This window comes from Toxorhynchites rutilus, chromosome 3 (assembly GCF_029784135.1).
Source record: "Toxorhynchites rutilus septentrionalis strain SRP chromosome 3, ASM2978413v1, whole genome shotgun sequence".
NCBI classification, from domain to species: Eukaryota; Metazoa; Arthropoda; class Insecta; order Diptera; family Culicidae; genus Toxorhynchites; species Toxorhynchites rutilus.
In genome coordinates, this window is record NC_073746.1 from 177,046,401 (window position 1) to 177,071,004 (window position 24,604).

At 40.1% G+C, this 24,604-nt stretch overlaps 1 protein-coding gene and 1 non-coding gene across 4 annotated transcripts in view; one reads left to right on the plus strand and one right to left on the minus strand.

Annotated features, from left to right (window-relative positions):
• The window catches only part of LOC129779979 (protein bunched, class 2/F/G isoform), a 381,770-nt gene that overhangs the window by 348,496 nt on the left and 8,670 nt on the right, over positions 1–24,604 (minus strand). For all 3 annotated transcript variants that reach the window (XM_055787799.1, XM_055787800.1, XM_055787801.1), the window contains exon 2: positions 12,664–14,959. In XM_055787799.1, coding sequence (XP_055643774.1) covers positions 12,664–14,834 — 2,171 coding nt within the window. In that variant the 5' untranslated portion in view covers positions 14,835–14,959. The remainder of the gene's footprint in view (positions 1–12,663; positions 14,960–24,604) is intronic.
• On the plus strand, positions 22,405–22,550 carry LOC129781031 (U4 spliceosomal RNA). The gene has a single exon (XR_008744062.1). It is a non-coding gene; the product is annotated as a U4 spliceosomal RNA (small nuclear RNA).

The window sequence follows — 24,604 nt, forward strand, 5'->3', positions numbered from 1 at the left end:
TGGTTGGATAAAGTATTCAGTATGATTCCTTGCTGTGGTGGCTGAGAGCAGACATACGACCGCAAAGGATTGTAGAATTACAGAACGGTCAATAAGGATTTGAAAAATAATAAAATATTTTAATACGCTTTCAATACTCTCCGAAAATTCACCGAACTATGGCGGAAAAGGTTTCGTATTGCGCTACCGACTAAATGTGAATCGGAAATCCAGAGTGGAGATGAATCGGCATTTGTTGTGATCAATCATATTCCGGAGTGGATAAAGATCTGCACTCCACAAAAAAAATAGAGGACGCGACATCGAAAATTTTGAGTGGGTTTTAGAACGCTGTAACTCTGACATAAAACAATCCATTTGTCAAAGCAATAACTGGGTCTTGTATAGAACATTTCACAACTGAAAGGATGAAATGAAAGGATTTTTTCCATTCGATAGAGAACATCTCTGTGAAAAAGATCCTACTGGAATATCATTTGAATCGAATGGAAGCGAATCAATCAGGTTAATTGGACTATTACTGACGAAGATATTAGTGGATTTCCAGATGGAATAAGTACATTTCTGAAATGAAGTTGTGAACTCAAATTAACATATTTGTATCTATGTATTCTATGTGATATCAACACATTTTATTGCAAGTGTTGAAAAAAAACTATGGATGGGTTATACCTATATATAACCGCAAGGTTGACGTAGGACTGCCGTTGGTCTAATAATCATTTGTGTTTTTCCAATTAGCATTAATCGAATTTCGAATGTTCCTCATTGGGTACGATATCGCCGCTGCGCAGAGCTGTTGATTAAATTATGGATTAAACTAGTGAATGAATGAAACAATTTACGAATTTAATTGCCAACAAATCCCAATTTAGGTTAATTCATGCATTATGGTAGGGGTTATCGCAGCAAATAGTTATCAACATTTTGCCTAATCATCAAACGGTATGCATAATAGTTCAGTGAGCTAAAGGGGAATGGAGTCTTGAACAACCAAGCCAAAGTGTTGCAATTGTACCCGATTTTGTAGACCATGTTGGCAAAATGCATTTCGGAGTGTAAAAATGCATGGGGGGGGTATAAAAAGTACTGTCGAGATCTGGAATGTAGATTTTCCAAATTTATTGGTTTCGGAATCTGTGTTGGGAAAACACATTCCTGTTTGTAAAAACGTAAGCAAGTACAAAAGTACTCGCAGCTTGCATCTCATTTGCAATGCCAATTTCTCTCGGCTCCATGGTTTTGAAGTCTGTGTTAAGGAAGCATTTCGATTTGCAAAAACGCAAACGAGTACAAAAGTACCCGATGCTTGCATCTATTTTGCTATGCCGATTTCCCTAGGCTCCGTGGTTTTGAAGTCTATGTTAGGGAAACATTTAAATTCGCAAAAGCGCAAACGAGTACAAAAGTACCAGCAGCTTGCATCTATTTTGCAATGCCGATTTCCCCAGGCGCCATGGTTTTGAAGTCTGTATTAGGGAAACATTCCGATTTGCAAAAGCGCAAACGAGTACAAAAGTACCCGCTGCTTATATCCATTTTGCAATTCCCATCTCCCCAGGCTCCATGGTTTTGAAGTCTGTGTTAGGGAAACATCCATTCATTCCTGCGATGGTACCTCAATCGCTGTTCAATTATAACTGAGTGGATTTCCGAGCGGCGCTCGTTTATATACCAATTGGTGATTTCAATAGCCTGTTTTGAAAGCAATTTTATGGCTATTGTAACAAGTTTTTGGATCAAAAAGTAAAGTATATAACGCGTAGACATTTTATCTTTCGAATGATGTGTTTATCAAACCATTTCGTTCAGTTGTTTAGGAGCTATTAACGCTTTCGTTCCCGAAACTTTGATTTTACACCCCGGTATAGAAATGAAAGACGTAGTCCTACGTCAAAATCCTGAACTAAAATTGTATTTGGAAATGATTTTAAATCCATTTATTTTTATTCGATTGGCGTTTGCAATCAAAATTAGTAAAGCTCAAGATCAATCTTTGAAGTTGTGTAGTTTATATTCAGATGCGGATTGTTCCTCGACTGGTCGGCTGTAAATTACGAGTTTCCGTGTTGGCATAGCCTGCATATCTTCGCTGATAACAAAAAAAAATATTGTCGACACACAAGTACTTTAAAATTAAATGAAACATGTGCTTTGCTATGCTACTCATTTCTCTACCGTACAACAACAATGAGCCACAGCAATGCTGGTACAGCAGGGTAGAGCTAGTAAAATTTTGAATGAAATAAACTTGAATGGAATTTAGGTGCAATTCAGTTATTTCCTTTGGTATATTAAAATAAAAAAGGAAAAATGTCCACGTTGTCAAAGGGGGAAGAGGTATGAAAATGTCCACGCTTGTCCACGGAGGTTGAGGGGGAGTATAAAATCGCGCTTTTGCTGTCCATTTGGACTGCCCCAAACAAGAGTTGTAGAAGTGAGAAATATACACATCAGATTTACTCCCATCAGCAGATTACAGATGAATAGACATCTTGTGCTGATCCGCCTTCTGGAAAACGTTTCTAGACTGATTAGTTTACATTGCGCTGTGTACCCAGGTAAGTTCTGTGACGGCTATATCAATCCCTATGCCTTTTCTGTAATCTTTCGATGCGCAGGTCCTCACGACTGTAACCAATGCGTGTACCAAGTCTTTATAATCAAGCTGCTTCCTCCCTTTTACCAGCTCCTTATTGATGGATCTTGATGTGAAGTACATCAAGTTTGTCGTAGTTGATCTCGATAGAGAACACGATAGAGTGTATTATGTATAATTCGAGAAGATGCTCAGAATGAATACTGTTAATTATCGAATAGAAAATTCGATAAGTGCCACGGCGTCATTATCGCTTACAAATGTCAGATCCAAAATGTCAGCAATCTCTCGTAAATGTGTGTGTGTCTCGTAATTGATTATCCCATTTATTTATTTAAGGATCATTAGCATTTTAGATGTAACAGAGCCGAATTTTAATCGTGTACATGTCACATGGTTATCATATCTATAATTAGCACATTACACAGTTGTCATTCGCCAGTATTCCTTCTATACCATTACATATGGTACATTCACACAGCAGCCATTTAGGCGTAAGAGTATTCTTTCTGTTCTTCCATTATCCAGTTGGACCCACCGGACAGCGGAGACAGTTGATTGATCATTGTTGAGTTATTTATAGAACAGCAGCCCGATGTGTCTTGCAGAGCAGAGCAGTTGTATGGATGAATCGATCTTATTTCGACCGTGGATCGATCTCCATCGCTGATGATTGTTGCGTGGACGTAGCTATTCTGTAACAACACAAAGATGGTCAATGAGGGCCCTGAGTTTTGAACTCACGATCGATCGCTTACTAAGCGAACGCGCAACCAATGTGGCTACGGAGACCCCCGTCTCGTAATTGCAATGTGTTAATTTGATGCAGTCTTTTAGAATCAAGGATTCGGTAAGAGTTCATCGGCATCAAACAGTTAATATCTTCCTTGAATCGCCATTGGAGATTAGGACGCCCGGAAAAATAAACTGTGCCCATATCCGATGCTTTTTCGAGAATTTGAGTTACCGATTCCGATTGCAGTTCATTTGTATGTTTGGTTCAGGCAATGGTTTGTATATAAATCACAATTCAATTTAATAAATAAAACAACTGCATAGTACATTCATCACTAGGCATCGGGATTTTATTCTCAGTATGATTATAACACTCATTGGAAGTTGCGAAGTTTTTTTTTGCAAAATAACCATAACCCAAACGAAAACACATATATTACCAATGTTACACAGGTTCACTTGATTATTAACCCCGCTGATTTCGGGGCACCGCTCTCGCCTGGATGCTGCAGGAAGTAGTTTTGCGAGACTTTCACTTTCTGCTCATTTCACTAGTATCAGAATGCGGCGAATCAAATGCCCGTGCAGTGCAAATCGAAAAACCCCCCAACGAAAAGCTCAACCTTTCGTGGCTGCCCGATGAAAGGAAATTTGCACACGCTGTCTGTCTCTCTATCGGGCTTCGCTTCGCAACCGGCTTGTTGTAACATTTGTAAAAGTATGGGAGAAAGGTTGAAAAACCCGGCAAAATATAAACATTAGAGGGAGAGTGTGTGCCACACCAGGTAAAGATCTGTAAGCTGCAAATGTCGAAAAACCCACCTTCTTTTTTCGCAGATTTGCCCATAAATTAATCGCAATTTACAATATTGCGTGTGTGTGCCCAGCGCGACGTGGGCACGGGTCCTGATTATGCCTTCTGGAAGAAGAAGGCTAGGGTGTTTCGAGTGCCAATGAAAATGGCCATCCCGAATTTTCAAAAGCAAATTTGAATCAAAATGTTGATTCCCACGAAAAACTACCCTGTGTGCAAAATATCAGCTCAATCGGACTTCATTTACTAGTGTCGCACAGCGGTCAAAGTTTGAGTTTTTTGAAAACAGAAAAATCATCCCAAAAGTAAAGGAAATCGGGGTTTAAAAAAAAATTGTTGATGCCAAATGTCCTAAAATTGCATGAAACGTCGAGATTTACTATTATCTCGGAAATAAAAATTTCGCCAAAAATCGCCTTTTTTGACAAAAACGACCAAGTGCCGAAAAGTAATTTTTTTATAACAATTTTTTTTCGAGTTAACAGTAAATCTCAACGTTTCATGCAATTCTAAGACATTTAGCATCAAAATTTTGCTTGAGCTTGAGCTTGAGCTTGGGTAGACTGTACACTTCGTAGTTGCTCTCCGTGATTGACCTGAACCAACCAAATTGCACAAAGAACACACAGAATGACGCTTGCGACTAGCAAATCATTCTCGTTGTGCAATTTTCGGTGATTCGAGCTTTAAATGATCAATAACGACGCCGGCCACGTTCTTACAGTCACCAGGGGAAGGGAAGGAATGTTAGTATGATATTCGCCGCCCGAAGGCCAGAAGGGTCGCTTTTATAGCGTGGTTCCCGAGCGTTTATCATGGGAGGGATAGTTGTTAGTAGGGAGAGGTAAAAATCAGGATTCACTGAGGTCAGTGATGTGATTATGTGAACGCGAACTATCGACCACTCGACGAAACAAAAATCCGAAAACCGCATGTGTTACAATACGCGGCAGAGATTAAGGTATCCTGAGAAGGAAAACCTGTAAAATAGATTGGACCGGATTGGATACTTCTAGAGAAATCGTCCTGACAATATATTCCATTATTTACTGCGCGTATGCTTTTTCGTCGTTTCAATTAGTCCTAGAGGAGCTCTCCCGGTCATCCCCTCAGGCCCACGAAAAGACATCTCCACGCCGTCGGGATTGGATTCCTCCATCCGCGGGCAACCCGAGAAGGCCACCGAGAGAACTCATCCAAAATCAAACGAACCGGCGATATATTCCGTGAACCATATTGTGGAAGAGAGCATTGATCGGACAGTTTTGGAAGAATATGAACGACATTGGAAATTCTAGTGTTTCGAATTCATTGGAGCTTTCGTTAAATCGGATCATCTGTTACATAGCTTTGACTCGACTGCTGACAATCTTTGTATTCTCTCTCCATGGTAAAAAGGGAAACCGGGAGAGAGCAGGAAGGAAAGAAGTGTAAAATGTAATTTAAGTCTATGGTAAAATGAGAGTCATGAACGAATGTATATTTTTCATGTTTAATACCTGTGCCACAAATTCAATTCATTCTCTGGATTATTGTTGGTTCGAGTGGTCGATTTTCTAAAGACATTTAGCATCAAAATTTTGCTTCCAAAAACACGATTTCCTTTACTCTCCCCTTGGGTGATTTTTCGATTTTCAAAATTGAGGGGCGTGCCTTTGGGACAGAAGAAAATAGAAAATGAAGCAGGTAATTTTGACATACAAGTAGAACCCTGATTATCCGCGAAAGTGAGTTCCGCAGTAATTCTATAGAGCTACACGAAATTTGTCAGTGATAGGTAGGCACTTGCTCTTTTGTTTTGATCATTACTTTCACATTATCTGACCAGTGGTATACACGACCAAACTGATGGATAGTTTAATGATTTCTGTATTGATAGAACATAGTTTTCGTACTGAAATATCTTTATTTCGTGTTTGGACCTTATTTTTAGTAAATTATCGCGTTATCCACGATATTCGTTATGCGCGGAGACCTTGCCAAACTATTTCGTGGATAATCGGGGTTCTACTGTACACAGATTTGCGCAAAAATCAAAAGGTTTGTTAGGATATTGTTACTTCTTTGACGAATATGCTGTTCTTCCATGTATTGGGCTGTAAAATGTAAAATGGTGGTTCAGTACCAGGTGGGCTTCATTGAGACCGCGATGCTACGGACCAAATCTTGTGGATTTGGCAGTGGTCGCAGAGTAGTCGGAAAGGTCCTTCGTTGAAACCGTGCGAGACCGAGCAGTGGCCGGTTCTCAGTCTGGACAGGATTCGTTGTTCTCGCATCGTTTTTACGTTCTCGAGCCCTTAACCCTTTCGTTACGAGCGTCGTCTACAGACGACATTCGCGTGACGAGCTGTCATCTTTAGACGACATGAAATTCATACATCTCTTCGATCACACCAGCGCGATGTGCATACTTTTCGGCGCAGTGCTCCGTACAGGGGTAACACTTCGGCGGAGCACACAGCCGTAATGAAAGGGTTAATCTGAGGAATTGCCCTCACTCTGCGAACCTGCTGGTCCTTTTAGGCCGTCCGTATACCGTTTACCGGTTCTCCACGAGAACAGTTAGGAACGTTCAGTCGTTCGCCCCAAACCAGGATTGTTTTACCACCAGGGAAAGGTTGGAATGCGCCACCGCGGCATTATCGTGTTGCTAAGAGCGCTCAGGTGAGTCTCCCCCCTACCGCTGATTTTCGACAAAGAACAGGCAGTCCTAGTTTCGATAGCCAGTCGATGATAAGGCCGAAAGGGGGTTTCCCTATTTCAGCGCAGACGGAGGCAGCTGGTGTTGATGGCAGGAGGCCGGAGACAGTCCGTAGTGCCTTATTATAAATCGGTGCCAGAGTTTTTGGGAGCTTATCTCCGGCCATACACGTCAGCTCGAAGCCATAGATGAGCTGACTGCTGATGATAGCTTTGGCCACCCGTAACCTGAACTTCCTGTTGTTACTCCGGTGCGGTTGGAAATAATTTTCAGAAAGTTTAACCGAGTGTCACAGCTCTTCTTAACTTTCTCGAAATTGCGAAGAAAGCTAAGTTTGTGGTCGACCAACACTCCGGATATTTTGAATGTTTGTATGTTTGGATCATGGAGGTGGGACCTTGATGTCTTTAGCTGCATATGATATGGTCATATTTTCTGCGCTCTTCTGCGCTGAAAGTTTGAATCCTCTCTCGGTCGCCCATCGGTCGATGGCGTTGGTAGCTACCAGTAGGGGAGGTGGGGGTAAAACAGACATGTTAAGAAGAACTTCAATTATATCTTTGGAAACTCATGTTTCACAAAACTTTGATGCAGTTTCTTGCAATTTAATATACTGTTTTTTCTACCTAATTGGCTAAATATTTTACAAAAAAGTGTTTTTCAATGTTTTTTACTGAAATAAAAACAGACTGAAAAGTACAACATTTTTTCGATGCGGGTAATACGGACAGGTTTGTAGTATGTGAAGCGTAGAGATTCATCGATCACGAGAGGAATAGTTTTATTCAACCAAGGTCTGAACTCATCACGAATGTGCGTTAAATGATTGAAAATCAAATTAATCTACCTAGAAGTGATATCGTGCTTTTCAGCAGTATAAACGTACAGACCCTCAACTATTTTGCTTTTGGTTCCAGTCAGCTTCTAAACAGTCCACATTTGACGACTTGATTTCCATTTATAGACTCAGGGCATTCCTTAGGAATAGATTAAACAGACTTTTCACAGTCCATCTCACTCCCACTGGCAACTGTCCGTTTTACCCCACCAGTACAATCACCTCAATAATTTAAATTTTCCACTCGAAAATGAATTTACTTTTTCGTACATACCTAATATCGCTTCTCTGTTAACATACAACCCGAATTTTTTACCATCGGCGAATCGAATTTTGATATTAAACCACTCAAAATGCCTAATATCGAGGCAGCTAAAATTACATCCACGCGCGGAATCATGTATGATTTTCGGTTTTTGTTTACCTTTTCCACTTTTGATCAGTATTCATTGCCATAGGGTGGTTTAAATATTAAAGAATAACATGTAGAAGGTGTTCTCATTACCAGAAATCTGAAATTCAAAAAGTAACTATACAAATCAACTATCTGTCCATATTACCCCCACTGTCCGTATTACCCGCGGTTCCCCTATCCTGATGCATGGGATCCTATAGATGTCACCCACTGCCATCAGACTATTCGTGGCGACGAAAAAGAAGGTGACGGCAAGAACAGAATCTTGAGGTACTCCTGTCATCTCGTGGAAAACTCGGGAGCTTATGTGACCGATTTGAACCTCAAAGATTTGGCATGTGGCGATGTTTTTGATGAAGTGAAGTAGTGTCCACTCAACACCCATTCTGCCAGAGTTTTCAGCGCTGACGGGATCCATGTTCTGTTATACGCCTTTTCCAGGTCCAGTACTACAAGCTCCATGTGCTGACGGTTTCTGTTGGCTTCGGCTATCACGTGTCCGAGGGTCGCGAAATAGATGTTGGTGCCCATAACCGGCCGGAAGGCGAACTGTCGATTGTTCAATTTCCTGTTTTCGGACAGAAAAGTGGACAGATTTCCGTTCGCCATTCTTTCCAGGATCTTGGAAGAACAGGAGGTTAAGGAAATTGGACGGTAGCCTTTGACGTTGTTGCTGCTCTGGCTGTGTCTCCAACTCTAGGGAATTCCGTGTGTACTCTACATGTCTTTAATGATGCTGAGAAGGACGGATTGTCGAAGCAGGGACAGTTGTTTCAACATCTCATAGCCAATATCGTCAGGGCCGGTAGATTCACTTGTCGCAGATTCTACAAAAAAGTCGGGAATACAACGTGACCACATTACAGATTTTCATTGACTTTAAGGCATCATACGAACCGGGTGGGCATCAACACGAGTGGCACAATTTTCACACGATGGGCCCAACTGCAAGGTTTCGCTGACGACTTTGACATCATACCACGGAACTTTGCGACGATGGAGGACACTTACATCAGACTGAAGGCAAAAGCCGGGCGTATCGGACTGCAAATTAGTGCGTCTAAAATAAGATACATTAGGGCGAGAGGGTCCAAGAAGAGTAATGTCAACCTCTCACCACGGGCAGTCGTGAATGGCGACGAGCTTGAGGTAGTAGACGAGTTCGTGTATTTGGGATTGCTGGTAACCGCCGACAACAATACCACGCATTCAAGGTGAAAAATTTTCACTCCGGAAGCCCTGAGATAAGGTGCGCCTCCGAACGAATTTAAAGCTGCACAAAACACTGATAAGACAGGTGGTTCTCTGTGGGTTTGAAACGACCACATTGCTCGCTGAGAACCTTAACGCACTTGGAGTCTTTGTGCGAAAAGTGTTGTGGACTATCTACGGTGGTGTACAAGCCTAAGATGGAGAGTGGGAGACACCCATGAACCATGAGTTACACGCTCTGCTTGGCGAGACCCGTGATGCATATCTGGTAAAAATCAGAACAGAAGACTGCGGTGGGCCGGACACATCGCAAGTATGTCGGACGACAATCCGGTCAAAAAGCTTCTTCTTAGCAACCTCTCCGGTGCCAGAAACAGGGGAGCACTGCGCACACGAGCAGTGTTGCCACACGTACAGATTTATCTGGAATGGTACAGATCTTTTCGTTATTTTTGGTACAGAGTACATATTTTCGTCAAAAAGTACAGCTTGGTACAGATTTTTTCGACGTGTGAAATTGCTTACATTTGAACAAAGCAACATTAAGGTACATGACGACTTTTACGCTGCAGTATCGCTTGCTGCTGCTGATCATAAGAGCATTTACAATGCAATAATTGATCAGTTTCATAAGGACGGATTTCCTTACAAGGATCGTCTGAAAGGATTCGCATCAGACGGTGCGACCGTGATGATGGGGGTTTCGAATTCCATAATGCGCTTGATAAAAATCGATCGCCCAGATCTAATAGTCGTCAAATGCGCATATCATTCGCTGGCTTTGTGTGCTAGTTATGCATGTGAGAAAATCTCTGACTATATTGAGCATTTATTTAGGAACATAAATACTTATATATCAAATAGCCCCAAAAAGACTAATTCGAGGTAATACAGGAAATTTTGGAATTAAGTCGCCTCAAATCCTACACCCTTCGACTACCCGTTGGCTTTCATTAACGGCGGCGGTGAGGAGATGCATGTCACAATTTTCAGAGTTAATTTTGTTTTTCACCATTTAGTATGAATGTGACAAAAATCAGAAAATGTTTGCAGAATATTGACCACTCTCAAATATTTAATGACATTTGCTTTTGCTGTTGCTTTTTTTTAGTATGTTTTGGCCCAGATCAACAGATGAAATCGTTTATTCCAGGCTAAACGCTCTGAATTCACAATGCTTTGAAGATCATTCGAAAAGCGGCAAATATTTTTAGGTTGGGAAACTATCAAAACAATGGACAGCAAAAGCCAGATCATTTTTAAGGATATTTGTCGCAGTTTTTTTCGTGGAGCTGACCAAGCAGATGAGAAAAAGATTGGATTTTGATGATCCAGGGTTCTGAGATGGGAATATACAAGATCTGGAGAATGAACTTCGTACCCAAAGGTAAAATTATTCCGTAAGGAAACCACCGTTCCAGAAAACGAACATGTGCAGGATTAGTGAACATAAATGGATGCCTAAAAAAAATGAAAATTTCTTTCATGCTCATAAAATAGATTTTTTTCTACAACGAACATTTTCGATGGTACAGATTTTTGGTACATATTTTTGGAAGACATAGTACAGATGAGAAAGATTTTTTACCCCTTTGGCATAAATTAAAATGTGGACACGCTGCACACGGTGGCTCGACCAGATCGAAAGTGACTTGGTGGATGATGACCAAGTTGTATTAAAGAAAGGTTTTTTTATTATAAGAAAATTCAATTATCTATATTTTCCAAGAAATCTTGATACTTCTTCATTCGGTTACATTCTTGTGGGTGTAACTTCCAATGCTTTTCAAGTAGATGGAATTTTGGTAAATGTTAAAGGATCGATTAGTGTTATGTATTCTTGCGAAAACTGAATTTTATTAAAATTTCTATTATTATAAAACTACTTTTTTCATGGTTTACTACATGGGCTAAAAAGTCCCAGGATTTTTAACGATAACAATCGTTTTTGACGTAGGAGTACGTCTTTTATTTCTATACTGGGGTGTAAGTTCAAAATTTCGAAAACGAAAGCGTTACGTCGCACAAATGATACCTTTACGCATTGGCAATATGGTACCCAATCATAAACATCCGAGGTGCGATTATTGCTAGTTGAAAAAAACCCAAATGATTACTAAGCCAGTCCAGGCAGTCCTACGTCAACCTTGCGGTTATATCATAGGTATAACCTATCCCTAGTTTTTTGGGCAAAGCTGTATTTATTCCTCAACATAGTTTCCTTCAAGAGCAATACACTTGGTATAGCGAGTTTCCAACATTTCGATTCCTTTTCTGTAGTACGAAACGTCCAAGTCTTCGAAATATGCATCAGTGCTACTCTGCAGACTGCCTATTGGACCCAGGAGTGTTATAATGGATCCACGTTTCATCCATTGTCACAAAACGCCGAAAGAAGTCTACTCGATTACGCTGTTTTTGGTCGACGGTCAGCAAACGCGGAAACCATCGCGCGGATAGCTTTTTCATGTCCAAAATGTCGTGAAAATGTATTCCACTCGTTCTTTTCAAATGCCTACGGCCTCAACTTACTCGCGTACCTTCAATGTTGTTGCTCTCGAGGGAGCAGAAGTGGAATAACATTTCGTCAACCAATGCGTTCATTGTTCAGGAGTTTTTCCCATCATTTCCCATTGATTGTTCAAGAGTTTTTCCCATTTCGGGAGGTTCATCTGTTGAAATATCCCAAGACATTGCCAAGACAGCCCATGTAGTAGTTGATCAGTTCTCGAAACGACACATAGGATCCGAGACGTTCGAAACGCCTTAGTAGGCAGCTTATGAATACGGAGAGTTTATTGGAGTTGCTTCAACAACTTCGCTTTGAAACGACGTGTAGAATCTCGCCTATAATACTTTGTTCTGCACCGTTTTGTCATTGGCATTGCAATAACAATTTAGCAGTTTAGCTCTTGAAATGTTTTCTCTTCCAAGAAATAGACAATAGTTTCTACATTTGGTCGTGCATGAAGAAAGCCATAAATGAAGATTTGTGACAAGATGGTGTCTTCAGAGAGTAGAGCATAAAAAGATAAACATTAAATTTTGACATGTTTTGATACATCAAACGAACGAAAAAAGAAAAAAAAACAAATCGATCGGTGAGATAACGTGAATGCGATAGATGAGAGATTGATGATCAATGGGAGGTGCGCTTGTGCCGATTATTGGGTAAACAATGTTAAGGCCGTGAGGATTCGAGGGACACTATTTATATATATTGGGGATGTGAGCGTGTGTTAAAGAAATAGAACATATTTTCCCAATATAGACAAACAATAACAAAACAGAAACGAAAAGAACTTTAGAAGACTTTATATGAACACAGTAAACAATCGTTGCAACATACCTCTCGCCGTCTTCTCCTGTTTTTTCGCCGTCGTCGGCGCCGGCTGCCGCAACGGCCGCAGCGGTAACTCCGGCCACGGCCGACAACAAGTTCGATTCCGTCAAATGATCACTGGCAGCAGTGGCAGCTGCGGCGGCTGCTGCTGCAGCAATCGAAGCGTGTTGGCTGCTGATAGCGCTGTTACTGTTTGTGGCAGATGCTGTGACCGAAGTGGTCGATATGGAAGGAGAACTGACCGCAGTGGGTACGGTGGCCGGCATCGGGCCTGCGTTGGCCATCGACGAGGATACTGATGTATTGTTATCGGTGTTGATAACAGCAGTGGCCGTTACTGGGGAGGAAGTGGTCGAAGAGGAAGTAGTTGCCAAGGGTTCACTAGGCCCGATCGGTACAGAACCGGCTGTATCTGGTTGCTGCTGCTGTTGCTGAGTAGGAGCGCTCGCAACTGCTGTCGATGTAGCGACTGATGGAACAGTACCAGCGGCAATCATGGAAGAGTTGGGCGAAAGAATCGTCACATCCGAAGCAATCGGCTCACCAATACTAGCCACTACGGGAGAGTTTGTTTGAGAAGGCTGCTGTTGGAATTGTTGAGGAGAAGGGAAGCTAGTTTGCTGTGGTTGCTGGTGCTGGGAATTGTTGATGACGATGTTCATTTCTTGTGATGTACCCACGGCTGATCCAACCGGTGGAAGAATGTTAGATGGAACGGAAGCGGAGCTGTTAGTTTGCTGCGACTGAACCTGAATATTGGTTGGCAGAGTGACACCATGTTGATGGTGTTGTTGCAACTGTTGTGGTGCAATTTCCGCTATATTGGACATGGTGTGAGGATAGTACTGAGATTGTCCTTGTGCCTGGCCAGCGGCAGCCGATGGCGGCTGACCGCCTACCGCAGCTGCGAGTGCATTTTGCAGTTGTGATTGTGGTAGACTGTGAGCCACTGCTGAAGTTTGAGCATGACTAGTTTGCTGAGATTGTGATACTGTTCCACCACCGACTCTTCCGATTACCGGTTGAGCCAGGTTTAAACTTTGACCAGGAGATTCATTGTTAAGCAGACCTATTATAGGATTAGTCGGAACACTGGCAGCTAAATGAGTATGATAGTCAGAATTATCACCATCCGAAGTGGTTGTGTTAGGGGCTGTTGCGGCCGTATAGTTGTCATTCAGCACTACGCCACTATCCTGGGTGCGAATGACGTTCGATTCCGCGATAGTCGACGTCACTGTTGTCTCATTCTCCGTTCCCACAGGTCCGACAGCACCCTCTTTTGGAGACGCTTGAAGCGTGGTGTGGTCCAAATAGTCCATACAAACCCATCGACCACGTTTGAATGGTTCAGTACTTTCAATCTTCACCACTTTGAAACGCTCATTTCTATGATGCAACTCCTTGCCGTCCTCCTTGGCATGTCCCATTATGTTTATGCCGCCATCTGTGACACTGACATGCATCGCATCTGCGAGAGCTTCGGCACCGTGAGCACGGTCTGATGGTGCCACGATTGCAAGCCCATACTGAGAGCTAGTCGGAATGACGGGAACGCTACCGATTGCGTTTGTAGCGAAAAATACATCCTCTTTGCTGAATGTGTCCTCCGAAAACGAAGGAGTTTCGTTCTCGAAATCTGTTATTCGGCTGTTATCGTCCGTGTGAGACTCGTCTAGATCATCGGCTGAATCGTCCCCATTGTCGGCGCTGGTCCGAGCGCCCACTGTAACTGATGTGATCATGAATGAGGACGTTTTCCCGGCGGCAGCCGCAGCGGCGGCCGCGGCAGCTGCTGCAGCACCTCCCCCAACACCACCCTTTCTCGAGATACTGTTTATGGAAGCCGAAGAATTCATCAATGACGACGGTGGAATCGCACTGCTAATTGAATTCTCTGCACCACTTCCGCCTCCTCCTCCTCCTCCACCGCCAGCAGATCCAGGACCACCGCCGCCTCCACCCCCTAACCGTAAACTTTCGCTTGTTGTTCGGTGAATCACGTTTGCGTGTTTACCACCCGCACCCTTCCCCGAAACGGATCCTGCCGTCGTACCACTCGTCATGTCCAGTGATTTGTTATGGTGCAAAACACTGCCTCCTCCCCCGCCGCCGCCGCCCGCTGTCTTTTGATGCTGTGATGGAGGTAAACTGTTGCTGATTGAGTTTTCAGCCATACTTTTTCTCTTGTTCTTGGGAATTTTTACTGATTTGCTGGAAACGAGGACCAAAGTGAAACAGCTGCACGCGCACGCACTCACGACAAACACCGCCGGGAAGGACGACACACTCGCGGCACTACCTGGAACAAATAGAGAAGAAAAAGTGGTTAGGGTTCGCCAAGAAACATGATTGTGCAATGAAACACGATCGAATGCTAATGCAGTGCATTTGTTTCTCTTATAACACATAAGTTGCCAATGGATGAATAAATTAGACATTTCATTTTAAACAAAATTTTACACTAAAATTTCAGGTGTAGGCTAGAAATAAAATTTTCTACTAATTCTGTAGCTTGAAAAACCAATTGGGAAACATCCGTGAACGCTTAGAAAAAATATTTAGTTAGGGCAATAAAATTTATGAAAGTTTATCGATATCTGTCAAATGAATGAATGGTTGGAATTTTTTGATTTTCCCAGACTTTTTGGCACGTTCCCTGATATCCTGACAAATACTCAATTTTGCCTGATTTTTCAGAAATGATCCTTATTTTTCCTGATTTTTGTGCTTTTTATTTTATCAGAATAAAAAACTCTCCATAATAAATATACTAGGATCCCAAAGTTTTCCTGGTTGGAAATGAGAATAGTCATAATACCTCTCCTGTATTGTGCGTACATTAAATAAAATTCTCTTGATACAAAGCTGTACCTAATCTTTTTTATATTGCCAGTTGCAAATCGACTGAAAAAGCTTTTCCAGGGATTGTCACAATTGCCCGAAACCCACTCACCCGAAAGACATTCACCCGAATTCCACTCACCCGAATGTAACAAATACCCGAATGCGACAGCTACCCGAATGCAATAATTACCCGAATGTAACAGTTACCCGAATGTAACAGTTACCCGAATGTAACAGTTACTCGAATGTAACATTTACCCGAATGCGATAGTTACTCGAATGTAACAATTACCCGAATGCGACAGTTACTCGAATGTAACAATTACCCGAATGCGAAACTTACCCGAAAAAAGGATATATTCGAATAATACGCATATTTAATTATTAGTAAGTATTTGTATATTTATTTCTGATCAGTGTTATATGAAGATTTGTCTCGTACGTTCATCTCCATTCAAAAAGTTCGTATTTTTCGTGGGTAGTGCAATTTGAGAAATAGCGGCGTTGGATAAAATCCTTTTCAAAATAATAAAAAGTGAGAGAATGCAGTTTTTATAACGTATTATTTCATATATATTTATCTATTCATATGGCTGACGCAGCCTGTTCACTTAAAAGAAAACTGACAATGTTGGCAGCATACGTATTATGGCACTGAAGTGTAATCTTTAATGTGAATTTATTTTGACGTAGGACTACGTCTAATGTTTCAATATAGGGCCCATTTCAATATGTCGGTGTGAAAAAGTGTTCAGTTTTTGAACACTAATACCTCCTCAAATACACACATTGATAGAAAATATCCTCAGCAATTGTTTAAATGCTACACATTACGGTTTTTCAGCTCATATGAAGTTCAAATTTATCAAAAATTGGTAGAAAGAATTCCCTTCTTTCCCATACATTTTATCTGCGCTCCCGCAGCAAACAGCTATTCATTACAAGCCATCACGGGTACGGACGAAAACCGTCATTCGCATTGAATGCTGAAATCCAACAAAAATTGCGAGCGAATCCGAATCCGCTCACTATGATGAAGCGATTAGAATGAACAGCTCTTGAGCGGATGGCACATCTCTATTGGCCACATTCTATCATTGGACGCCAAGCAGGAAAGACGCTATCTTGAAATTTATTTTCAGCATAAGAGATATCGCTGCATTTGCCGGGGTTGTGTGCGGTGCGATACCGCAAGAGCATGGTTGCCACATTTAATTCTGTGAAATTTTCTGAAAAAAAATCTGTACATCTGTATTTTTAGCCAAAAAATCTGTATAGAAAATCTGTATCGGAGAGTTAACGAAAATTAAAAAAGAAAATAAAGGTTTATTTTCGCTTTGAACTTATTTTTCTTATTTATGGTTTGTTAAAGTCGTGTCAATCGGAAAGTTTTTCGCCTCTGAATTGTACGATGTTTTTACATGGTTTTGTTGTACTTTGCCTTAAAATTTTTCTTCAACTTCATTTTTGACGCTCCTCCTTCCGCCAATACATAGTTCTTTGCTCTCAAAATAGAGTCCATAGTTGTGGGAACCAACCGATTTCCGGACTTTGTTTTGTAAAGCAAAAACATTTGCTCAACACATACTGATGATGTCTTTTTTTTCAATTTATTTATTCGTAAGGCTCAATCTCAAGCTTTGCGGAGCCGCAAAACATGTTTTACAAACGACCAATGGATACAAACATTTTTCATCACGCCTTTTGACATCCAACAGCTGGGACCAAGTTATATCCGAGTCACTCAATTTTTGCCCCATAATATTCGACTTGAGTAGCCTAAATTCGGCCTTGTCTATTACCTGTCTCAACGAATTGAGGAAATCGTAGCATCAAATCATTAAAGCTTGGTAGCTTGAAGAAATTTTGAGGGTTTATCAAGGCTGCAACTATGTTTCACCAATGCAATATAGATGTCACGACAAATCGATTTGAAGATCAACTTCCTAACTGCACCCAATCTTTTTTCAGCTTCTTGCATCGATACCAACGCAAACAGCCTCAAGGGTCGTATAAATGAGTCAATATACGATTGACGGATTGATTATGGTCATACATAACTTGGAAGGAAAAAATAGTTCAAGCTCTTCAAATCGCTCAAGATTTCGCTTAATAACTGCCTCCAACAAAAGCCATCTCATTGCGCTGCGGCCAACTTATTTATAAATCAAGGTATCTATTTATGCACAGTAATAAATTTAATATTTAAAATTGAATTTCAAAAAAATCTGTAAATTCTGTATTTTTGCTGAAAATTTGTAATTCTGTATATCTGGTAACCCTGCGCAAGAGTAAGGGACAGGAGTTTCAATGGAATGTGGAGCAGGAGAGCCTATCGAAGTGTGTTAAAAGCAGTGGAAGCGTCGCGCAGGATGAATAAGTGGCTAATCGCGCTCGATTTGATAGAATGCTGGAGTTTTTAAACGGTTTTATTTAGCTGTGACAGATTTCTATGTTTGTATGTAATATGCTTGTCTATGGCGCTGTACCACATTAATTGAAATTTGACCCCTTTCCTGTTGACCAGTTGATCTGAAATTTGGAACACACCTTTAACTCTGCAGTCATTTTAAAACTGTGTATTTCATGATCTTGAAAATCCAAGATGACGATCGCTACAAAATGGCGGATTACATATTTTCTCAAAGCCTCATCAATATGGGTATCAAATGAAAGGGATTGACTAGTAGAACACAGTTATTTGTGAAAAATGCAAATCCAATATGGCAGCCACCACAAAATGGCGGATTACATATTTTCTCTAAACCCCATCAATATGGGTATCAAATGAGGGACTTGACTAGTAGAACACAGCTATTCATGAGGAGTGCAAAGCCCAATTATATCACGATACCAGACGGTAAATTCCTATTACGATATGCTTGCCATCAAGTATGTGTTCGTTGCCGGCTGAACAATAACCCCTACAACATTTACACCGCACGACATTTGCACGACAAGTTTTGATTTTTTCGTATTTGAATCTAAACGTTTGAGTGTTTGCTGAGTGCTGGAGTTTTATTTTATCCTTTGAGTTTTTCTGTAATTTTGTACATGAAAAGGATACCTGGAGTCCTACGTCTCTCCGGTTATGTCCCCGACATTATCCACCCGTCTTCTTTTCATGTGAGAAAGGTGTTTTCTGACTTTACGTGGAAGAATCGAATTTCTCTTTTATATTCAAAAAACGGGAAAAAACCAATAAAATATATTTTTTGACTAGATTATATACAGTGAAAAGAAATCAGAAACTGTATAAAAACGAGTCCGCCCTGTATATAAATGGCTAAATCAAAAGACATGATGTAAAAATTGTCATTCAAATTTCAACATTTTGAATCTGCCTTTTCAATTTTTTTTCAAATATTTTGACGTTCGTTGACTTAGGTTCGCACGAGTTCCAGCCTGACTGTTGTCAAGATGTATTTACAGTCAACTCTCCCTTACTCGATGTTCTGTAACTCGATATTTTCTCTAACTCGATGAATATCATGACACCTTTGATTTTACAAGCATTCTTCTTTCCATAACTCAATACCTCCCTTTTTTGACGTAGAACTACGTCTTTCATTAAGGGTGCCAAATCAGAAAACAGGTCACGTTTTTATGAAATAAAGTTAACGTTAATAACTATTACTATACATACATACTATACATACTAAAAGAATCGGAAATTCCCTAAGATTTGTTTAATATGCTATACATTGGAATCCCCTGGTTTGTAAATGGTTAAAATTCATGAAAACTTTGAGCGTTTTCATTTTTCCATACATTTGTTCTGTACATTTGTGTGCTTTCCCGAACAGAGCTGTCAATAACGAGCAACTTATCGACGACCAATGAAGGGAAAATCATAGGATTTGAAGTCGCCGTGAACAAAGGAAAAGTAGAAGAATGAAGGGGAATATTTGCCTTGAGTATAAACAGTGGATCTCGCTGAGGCAAATTTTCATTCGGCATCGGACTGTTGAGCAATCCAGTTCACTTTGCTTTCACTGCGCTTCGATCTAAGATTGGACCCCACCAGTGGTAATCCAACTTGGATATCGTCGTTTGGTTTTTCTGTTCGTTATTCGTTATTCGTATCGTGTGTTTTTCTTCCCGCGTCGTATATTGAACGCTTCTCGTAGTGTGTTACGGGCAAGAAGAAGAGAAAGGCAGGCTCGAGCCCTGCAAAAAACAAACGCATTGCCAGGGGCAATGAAATTTCGAGGCAAGCGTCATCTAATGATGCACGCGATGTTGGTGCAGTGAAAAGCGCTCGCACTGAACCGAACCTTCGCGAGTGTGACACCGCATCGAACAACAGCGAAGTAGGCGATTTCGGCGCGTCGGTCGAAAATGTAAACGGCTTCTTTGGTGCCTTTGAGAATGCATCAATGCATTAAACTGACTTTATGGCGAAGCAGGCGTTAAGGTTATGCTCCAAAAAAATATTTGGGGAATACCAAGCATCTTGAATGTCTTACTGGAATGTTATAAGTTATTTAGGTTCGCGTGCCAGCCGCAAAACTGCCTTCAACTAGGATTGCATTTGCGCTAATATTGATCATAATGAAGCATTGCTACTGTTTTCGAGTTTGTTGATATTAACAAAAAGAGTTTATTTCGCTTGTTTAGTAACCAAGAAAGTAAATGTCGTTCTGGAGTTTTGTATGTGATTAGGTTTCGCTTACCAGTAGCAAAAATTCCTCCACTAAGGGTGACAGCTGCGCTTCTCTCGAGCATGAGAAAGTAATACAAATTTTTTTGAGGCCAGTAATATTAACAAAAGCGTTTGTTTTGAGAATAGCGCAAAATGATGAGAAGTATTTGTATTCCTAGTAGCTTCATGCCACCAATGTATGGTTCTGTATGCATGCTATGGCTAACGCTTGTTTGGCGCTTGGTTTACGTTGTACGAACGATGCCTAGAGGTGCGATTGCTTTGAGGCAATACTAAATAACTTGTAGCATGATATTTGATACTTGCAAGTGTTGTCATTGTTGTTGTTTCCATTCGGTGCCAAAGCTATATTGATGTAGTTATGAGATGTGGAATAATGGTGCTGGTGTAACATGTATATAATCGACTGTAGCCGAGTCTATGTCAATTGCGAAAAAGGCCACCGGAATAGCGTTCGAGGTAAATTTTTAATCCATTGGCATGAAATAAATTGCGACATACGATCAGCTAGTTTATTGTTTTGCGAGGGCAAGAATGAATCATCAATCAATTATCGTCAACTGATTCTACAATGAAAAAAACATTTCAAAGATTATTCTACTAAGCAGTTGTTTCGAAAATTTCACGGCATTATAGAATAATATCCGAAGGTATAAACAAGCGACTTATATAAAATAACAGCGTAGTTCTACGTCAACAATGCGGTTGTATCTTGGACACAACCTCCTATAATTTTTTTTTATAATTCAAATATGACTTATTTCAAGAAAAAAAAATGTAACCTTTCAACGTTGAAGTGAAATTTAAGTGGCTTTTATAAGTACAGTGGCTTGATTTTGATTGAATTCTCAACAGGAATTGTTTATACCGATATTGCAGTGAAATTAAGAGAGATAGAAGTTGGGCGTCAAAGAACAAATTGTAGAGTGGTTAGAGATCTTTAACTTGATTGATAGAAACAATCAAGTTTAGTATGAATTTTTAGGATAAAATTAATAATTACACATTAAAAAAAATTATTAACTTTTAAATTTTTCACTAATTTAGATGTTCAACTACTATATCCTGTACTAAATTTTCTCAATTTTCTTCAAATGAAAGCAACATAATCGGCTTACGTAGCGTTCCTTTCAATGTAGAGCCATTTTAAAGCAACAGAGTTCGAAACAAAACAAAAAAGTTCTATAACTCTGAAGTTCGAACATATGCGTAGAAGGATTTTTTTCGTGAAATATAGCCGTCTATCATCTCCTGAGAAATATTTTTTTTTCGTGTGAGAAAGATGTTTTCTGACTTTGAGGGGATGAATCAAAAATTCAAATTATCATACCATAATACCAAAAATGGGACACTGAACCTAATATATGACAATTTATGACATAAAAAAACGCCATTGAAAAAATGTTCTATATCTCGATACCTCCCTAACTCGATGATCCCCTTGGATACCGAGTTGGGGAGAGTTGACTGTATTTGCTTATTATTTAACTTCCTGTGAAGTTTCTGAAGCTTGAAGTTTGATTCGCAATGTGAGAGTTGCTTGGGGTTGTTTTGACGTAGGACTACGTCCTTCATTTCTATACTGGGGTGTAAGTTCAAAGTTTCAAAAACGAAAGCGTTACGCCGGAGAACGAGATTTTGAGTGTTAATAGCTCCTTAACAACTGAACGAAATGGTATGATAAACAGACGAAAGATAAAATGTCTACGTGTTATATGCTTGGTACTTTTTGATCCAAAAACTTGTTTCAATAGCCCTTATATTGCTTTCAAATGGAGCCTGGGGAAATTGGCATTGCAAAATAGATGCAAACTACGAGTACTTTTGTACTCGCTTGCATTTTTGCAAACCGGAATTGTATTTTCCCAATACAGATTCCGAAACCAAGAAGTTCGGGAAATCGGCATTGCAGATACATTCAAGTCGACAATACCTTTATACCCCCAAACACTTTTACACTCCGGAATTCGTTTTGCTATCACGGTCTACAAAATCGGGTACAAATGCAACGCTTTGGCTCGATTATTCAAGACTGCATTGGAAGATAGACCTTCATGTCGCCAGGTCATTGAACTTCTACGCATACCTTTTGATGATTAGGCAAAATGTTGATAACTATTTGCTGCGATAACTACTACCATAATGCATGAATTGCCTTAAATTGAGATTTGTTTGCAATTGAATTCATAAATAGTTTCATTCATTCACTATTTTAATCAATACACACAAAAGATAGCTCTGCGCAGCGGCGATATCGTACCCAATGAGGAACATCCGAGGTGGGATTATGGCTAATTGAAAAAATACAATTGATTACTAAGCCAACGGCAATCCTACGTCAACCTTGCGGTTATATCATAGGTATAACTCATCCATAGTTTTTCAAACTCAAACTTAGTTTCAAACTCACTGTATGATTAGGAATCATTTCATGAAAGTGTGAAGGTTCATAACATTATAATGAGTACATCATTGAGTTTGCGATAACTTTCTCCCATCACACCTGTGTGGCTTAGAAGCGAAAAACGAGTATACAGATTCGACAGGTTGTCCCTGTTGTCCTCAGAAATTGAAAAAGTAGTCTACAAACCCTATGAATAGTTTTTTTTTCTTTCTCTACACAATCTGAACTCCTCCGGTAGTCCCTGACATTGTTCGAGCGTTGTCGAAAGATCTTGTACGGCACTTCATGCAATTTAAACCACCACTCTCCATTTCAATTAGGGATATCGTTACTCAAATCAACAATCTTTTTTCCATCCAAAACGTGAAAACCAAGAAAGATTTTTCTCATATGAACTTTTCCATAATGATGTTTTTAGTTGAAGATTTTTCGAAACAATATGAAGAATTTCGGAGGACAATCCACACCCTTTCTGAGGACCAGCATTGCCCTCCGTACACTACGCCACTGGTCACATGCGATTACATATTTGTTCCACCAGCGCCGTTATTCCACATTCCTTAACCGCTTCAGTATATCTTTGAGAACCCATGAAACAACTAAAATGGCAACGCTTTCAAGTATCCAATATCATGCATCACATTGTTTAGAATTTCCTCAGTGGTATTGCACCTCAAGGCATCTTCCGTCAACGAAACTAGGAGATCATTGCATCGGAATGGGGCCGTCCTTAAAAGGCCCTTGTGCTATTTTAAACTCCTCTCCATGTTTAAAGAAAGACAGTTCACTCCCGCTCAACGCTCGCCAGCAAAAACGGTGTTCACTCTACAAACATCAACCTAGAAGTCTTGCGATTCTCGCGAATTCAATTGAATTCAATATGTTTGTTTTATGAGTAAAAAGATTGTATAATTCGATTGTATAAATTGAATAACCGAGCGAAAGCGTGGTGTTCGTACCCGCTTTTGTAATCCGTGTTAGGAAAACACTTTTTGGAGTGCAAAAAAAAAACATGCGAGTGCAGAAGTACCCCCGGAAGGCCGTTTTAAGGAAACATATTCTTGTTTACACAAAGGCAAGCGAGTACAAAAGTACTCGCAGTTTGCATTTATTTGCTGAGCCGATTTCCCCAGACATCTCGGTTTTGAAGTCTGTGTTAGGCAAACACATTTCAATCGGAACAAAAATGCCCCCGACTTGCATGAATTTGCAATGCCAGTTTCCTCAGACAGCTTGGTTCTAAAGTCTGTGTTGAAGAAACACATTTCAGTCGGAACAAAAATACCCCAGACTTTGATGTATTTGCAATTAGAGATGTCTTAATTTTTAGTTTATCGATTAATCGTCGGATCATTTTTAAATATTCGATTCATTCGAATAATTGTCTTTCAGTATTCGATTAATCGAGCGAATATTTTTTTCTTGTAATAATAATGAACAAATATTGCATAATAAAAAAGATTATGATATTATAATTTTACAAATTTTACAAATATAATTGTAAAATAAACATGGAGTAGAATCATGGTTTTTGAATGAAATGGTATTTCAGTATATTGATAAATTTACCATTTCATGATTTTTGTATCACGTTGCCTATCGGGTTGCCGATGTCAGATGGTCGCTGTCGGATTAAGTCGGATTAAAAAAAAATCCATAGCCTAACTCTTGACCTAAAAATGTATTAACCTTGGAAATGATTCCTTTTTTCATTATTCGCGATTACTGTGATAACTATTCGATGTATTCATATCTTGATTTTTAATTATTCGATACCAAATTACTCGATTATAATTGCAGATATTCGATTATTTGAATTAATCAAACGATTAACCGACGTCTCTATTTGCAATGCCGATTTCCCCACGCTCCATGGATTTGAAGTCTGTGTTAGGGAAACACATTTCAGTCGGAACAAAAACACCTCCGACTTACATGTGTTAGCTATGCTAATTTTCCTAAGCTCCATGTATTTGAAGTCTGTATTAGGGAAGCACATTGCAGTCGGAACAAAAATATCCCCGACTTTC